The 4,422-nt window shown below is 61.6% G+C and overlaps 1 protein-coding gene across 1 annotated transcript; it reads right to left on the reverse strand.

The window, feature by feature from the left end:
• Positions 1-350: 350 nt before the first annotated feature.
• On the reverse strand, positions 351-4,176 carry LOC103997556 (multiple C2 domain and transmembrane region protein 16). The gene is made up of 2 exons (XM_009418812.3): positions 793-4,176; positions 351-678 (listed from the first exon to the last, which is right to left on the reverse strand). Exon 1 carries the CDS (start codon positions 3,902-3,904, stop codon positions 806-808), a length of 3,099 nt encoding a protein of 1,032 aa, XP_009417087.2. The 5' UTR covers positions 3,905-4,176; the 3' UTR covers positions 351-678; positions 793-805.
• Between the last annotated feature and the right edge of the window lie 246 nt (positions 4,177-4,422).

A 4,422-nucleotide genomic window follows, 5' to 3' on the forward strand; every position in this document is an offset into this window, starting at 1 on the left:
TGTTACAGTGATACTATAACAGTATCAATGAGGTGAGAGGTGGGTGACTGCGATGGCTTGAGTTTGTGCATGCAATGGCGATCCACACAGTGCTGTGTGTGACACGGCTATACGTATACGCGAAGGAGAATACATCGAACCGCTGAGTCCTGACGTGCAGACTATTGAGGGCACAAGCGTTCTTTTCGTTCTCCTTAAATCCATCGATTGTTAACAGATCAACGAAGACTACTGCGGTGAGGAAGATGATAATTGACTATGGAGCCTCTTAGGAATGTGGCTGCAGTGACGTTGGTCACTGGCCGAAGGCAGGAGCGAAGCTTCGCTTTTCTCACTGCTTTGATACCATGTTGAAAAGAATAGAATGTAAGAAGAATTATTAAAGAAGTTTTTTTGTGTTCACATGAGTTAAATAAGATCAGCAAGAAATGTTGAATGATGCGCCGATATATTTTGGAGACAGCGATACTAGCAATCATGTCTTCAATGGCTCCATTGCATTTGGAAAAGTCTACTTTGAGATCATTCACGACAGTGGGGCAGTGTCTCCATCTCCTTTTCGTACTAACTGGAAAAGCAAGGACGCAGTAGAAGCCAGACCAGGATGGCACTACAAGCTAAGCCCACCCAAGAACCTGGATGTGCTGCTGCTGCAATGCTTCGGCCCAGCCTCCCCCACTGTGGAACAAACAGAAATGGAGGAGATGGAATCATCAGCTATTTATTGAAATCAATGGCGCAATAGAATGGGATTGGCATGCTGCATGAGCTGCAAACTGGCACTCGACTTACTCGACAGCCTCTCTCATATGATCCTGTCAGACAGCGACGGCAGGCGGCGGTAGAAGTTGACGGCCGCTGGCGGCAAGCGGTCCCGGAACATGGGATGCCGCAGGTAGTAGAACCCCGCCGCCACCACCGCCATCCTCGCCGGCACGGCGTACAGTGCCACCGCCAACAAGAAGCACAGAGCCACGAACATTCCTGTCGCCCGCGGGTCCCTCCACGTCACCAGCGCCTGCACCCGCTCCACCTGCGCCGCCACGTCCCCCAGCATCGCCTGGAACCTCGCTGCCACCCCTCGCATCCGGTCGTACCGCGCCCGCACCACCTCCGGGCCCCGCGCGCTCGGCACCGGGTCGAACTCCTCGTCCAGCTCTTCCCGCTCCACCGCCTCCGCCTGCGACGCCCTCAGGCACGGGTGCGGCACCGGACCCCGCGCCCGCCGCCGGTACCTCCACGCCCCGACCACCGCCACGTGGACCGCCACCGTCGGCGCCGCCAGTTCCGGGAACCACACCAGCAGCACCAGCACCCCGTGGACCAGCAGGGTGGTCGTTGGGTTCCGCCACGCCCTCGTGTCCTCGACCCACCTGGCCACGTCGGCCACCCACGAGAGCGCCGCCACGATCCGGTACCAGTTGGCGCGGACCCGCCGCAAGCTGTACCCGCGCGGTTCCGCAGCCGCATCCAGCACCCAGAGCGCCACCTCCCGCTGCAGCGACGGCTCCGACCTCCCCAGGTGCGCCGCCACGATCCGCGCTGCCGCGAGGCGGAGCGGCTCCGGTTGCGCCGCCGGGATCGGTCGAAGGTGGTGCATCGCCGGCAGCATCGGCTGGCCGTACACGTGGAGAAGGTCCAGAGCGGACCCGGCGCGGGAGAAGCGCACGGCGAGCTCGATCTCCCCCATCCGCTTCACCCCGGAGGGCAGCAGCATCACTAGCGGATAGGATCCGCGGTAGATCCGATTCGTCTCCAGCGTGGAGAGCCGGATCCGCACCTTCCCCATCGGGCGCGACGTGGCGTCCTTTCCATCGTCCGATTGGTCGAAAACGGCCACAGTGAGGACGGTGCATGGATCATAGACGGGCCACGTGTACTGCTCGTTCCAGGCCGGGTCGAAGCTGTTCGCAGCGGTGCGGGTCCGCGCCCACTTGGGCCCGTACTTGGCGACTGCGTACGCATCGGTAGTCCCCTTTCCGTCGACAGTCCGCACGGGGAGTAGGCCCCTGCACCCGATGATCCCGAGCTCGACGACGCCCACCGGTGATCGCCACAGCTGCCGCGCCGACGGCCGGTAGTCGCTCTCGGCGTGCTGCGGCTCGTCGGACACGTGGTATCCACCGTCGAAGCACACCCGCAGGTGCAACCGGCCCCCGTGGACGGGCCTCCGCCCCTTCTTCGCCTGCGCTTCTTCGGAAGTGGGCAGCAGGTCGAGCCACCTAGAGGCGACCTTGCGGTCGTCCACGCGGCGCTCGATGGTGGAGAGCAGGATGGAAGCGGACCCGAGCACGATGGCGTCCTTCCCGTGGCGGAGCTCGAGGGAAATGACCAGCTTCTGATCCTCACCGAAGGGCTCGGCCTCCACGAAGAGGAGATCCTCATTCCACGACGGCGGCGCGCCATTACGGCTAACGGCGTTTCGCGTCTTCAACACCTGGAACCCAAGCGCTGCCCTGACGTAGACGGCGTGTTCCTTGATGGACGACGTCACAGTGTCCTGGGCCTCGATGACGGTGGCACGGATGTACCAGAGCTTGGGGGAGACGTAGACCTTGGAGTGGGAGCCGGCGTGGCTCGTCGGGGCGTCGGCCTTCCACGCGTGGGGGAAGGAATCGTCCGCCTGTGTGCCGACCCATGAGGCGAGCATTAGGTCGCCGCCGCGACCGCGGCCGCCCTCGAGGCGGTACCACTGCGGGGCCAGCGGGCTGTCGGGAGGATCCCGCAGTGGGACCTCTGTGACGTCAAATCGCACTCCGCCCAGGAAGTGCTCCTCCTCCTCGTCTTTGAGATCGGAGAACGGGGGGAGATCCCACACGGAGATTTCGAGGGCGGATGGGTCAGCCGCGGCGGCGGAGGCGTCGCGCACGAAGGCGAATGTCTGGTTCCACTCGAAGAAGACCGATCGCCGAGCGGTTCTTGTGCTGACGTGGCGACCGTAGGCGGCCACCCGGACGTGAGGTTTGGCGTTGCCGGGAAGCTTCCGGGCCCGGACGACGCGGACGAACAGATACTGCATCTTGTCCACGAGGTCGTACTTACTGCGCTCCATGGCCTCCGGGGTTCGCGCCGGCGGCGCCATTTGTCGGGGCTGGGGGCCCCAGTTCGGGGTGGACTCCATCTCCGGTTCCGGTGGCGGAGGCGGAGCTTCCGTGCTAGGCTCCGGCAGAGGTGACGGATTCGCTTCGGCCGTCTCCGGTGGATTCCCCGTGCCGCCATTCTCCGTCACTGGAGGTGGAGCGTCGGATTCCTTTGGCTTCTCGGTCTCTGCTGCAGCTACCGGTGGCTCCTCTGGTGGTGGCGGCGGCGGCGGCGACTTTTCTGATTCCGGCGCGGCTGTATCGGGAGCTTGCTCAGTAGCCTCCGTCGGCTGCACCGTCACCGGTGCATCCGTCTTTCCGGCATCCACGTTAACAGCCTCAGCCGGGGGCGGTCGCTCGTCCGACTTTGGTGCGGCCTCACTCGGCGGCGCGGGCGGTTTCGGTTCGGGAACCGGTTCGTCAACGTAATACACTTTTAGGTAGATGTCGCCCCGGACCCAGCTGAAGAAGCTCTTCTTCTCCACCGGGAAGCTCTCGACGGCCTCCTCCCCCTTCTTCACCACCTTCCTCGAGTCAATCCGCACCCGCCCAAGAAAATTGTTCCTCCGGCTCGGCCCGACCCTCCGGTCGTGGTACACCTCGACCTCAACTGGCTCTCCGGCGTCGTCGACGGGGCCGATGACATTGAACTCCAGGGCCTCGTTCCACGTGGGGCTGAGATTGCGCAGTACCGTCTGCGTCTTCCTCCGCTGCCCGTCGAAGTCGACGACCACGTACGGGCTCGACGTTCCCATGCCATCCTTTGGAAGTAGATCGTGAGCTTCCATCACCTCCACTACGAGCTTCCTGGCCATGGAGGCCATTACCACTAGATTCCAACTAGGTGCTCGAGCACTCTACCACCGTAAACATCTCGCTCCTGCCTGAGACTGCATGCGAGGATCACTGCCTGATATATAGCAGTGGGAAAGGGAAGGTCGATTAACAGCATGCAACAAGCAAGAAGGGGAGAGGATGCTTAACTTCACATGCAAGGAGGCCTTCTAATCTATTTCCTCATCATCATCTCTTTTGCCAGGGAGATTCCCTATCTTCTGTGTGTCTGTGGCACAACGCTTCACCCATCCTCTCTCTCTCTCTCTCTCTCTCTCTCTCTCTCGATCGAGCGTGATGGGCATCAAAAGGGCAGCAGAAAGAGCCGAAAGTTGCTTTAATCTTCACCGACCAAGTTCTTGTCCTCATTCCGGCGGTCCCATGCTTTGACACGCGCCTTCCGGGTGCCGGCTGATGGTGGATGGCCATGGCTATTCCTCGCGGTGTTGCTTTAATGGTAGTGCTGCTTTGGAAAAGAGACGGGAGGTGCTTTTGACTTGGGAGGATG

Source organism: Musa acuminata, chromosome BXJ1-9 (genome assembly GCF_036884655.1).
Source record: "Musa acuminata AAA Group cultivar baxijiao chromosome BXJ1-9, Cavendish_Baxijiao_AAA, whole genome shotgun sequence".
Taxonomy (NCBI): Eukaryota; Viridiplantae; Streptophyta; class Magnoliopsida; order Zingiberales; family Musaceae; genus Musa; species Musa acuminata.

Coding starts and splice junctions, on each gene's coding strand:
- LOC103997556 (XM_009418812.3), bottom strand. CDS start 3,904: ATGGCCTCCATGGCCAGGAAGCTCGTAGTGGAGGTGATGGAAGCTCAC.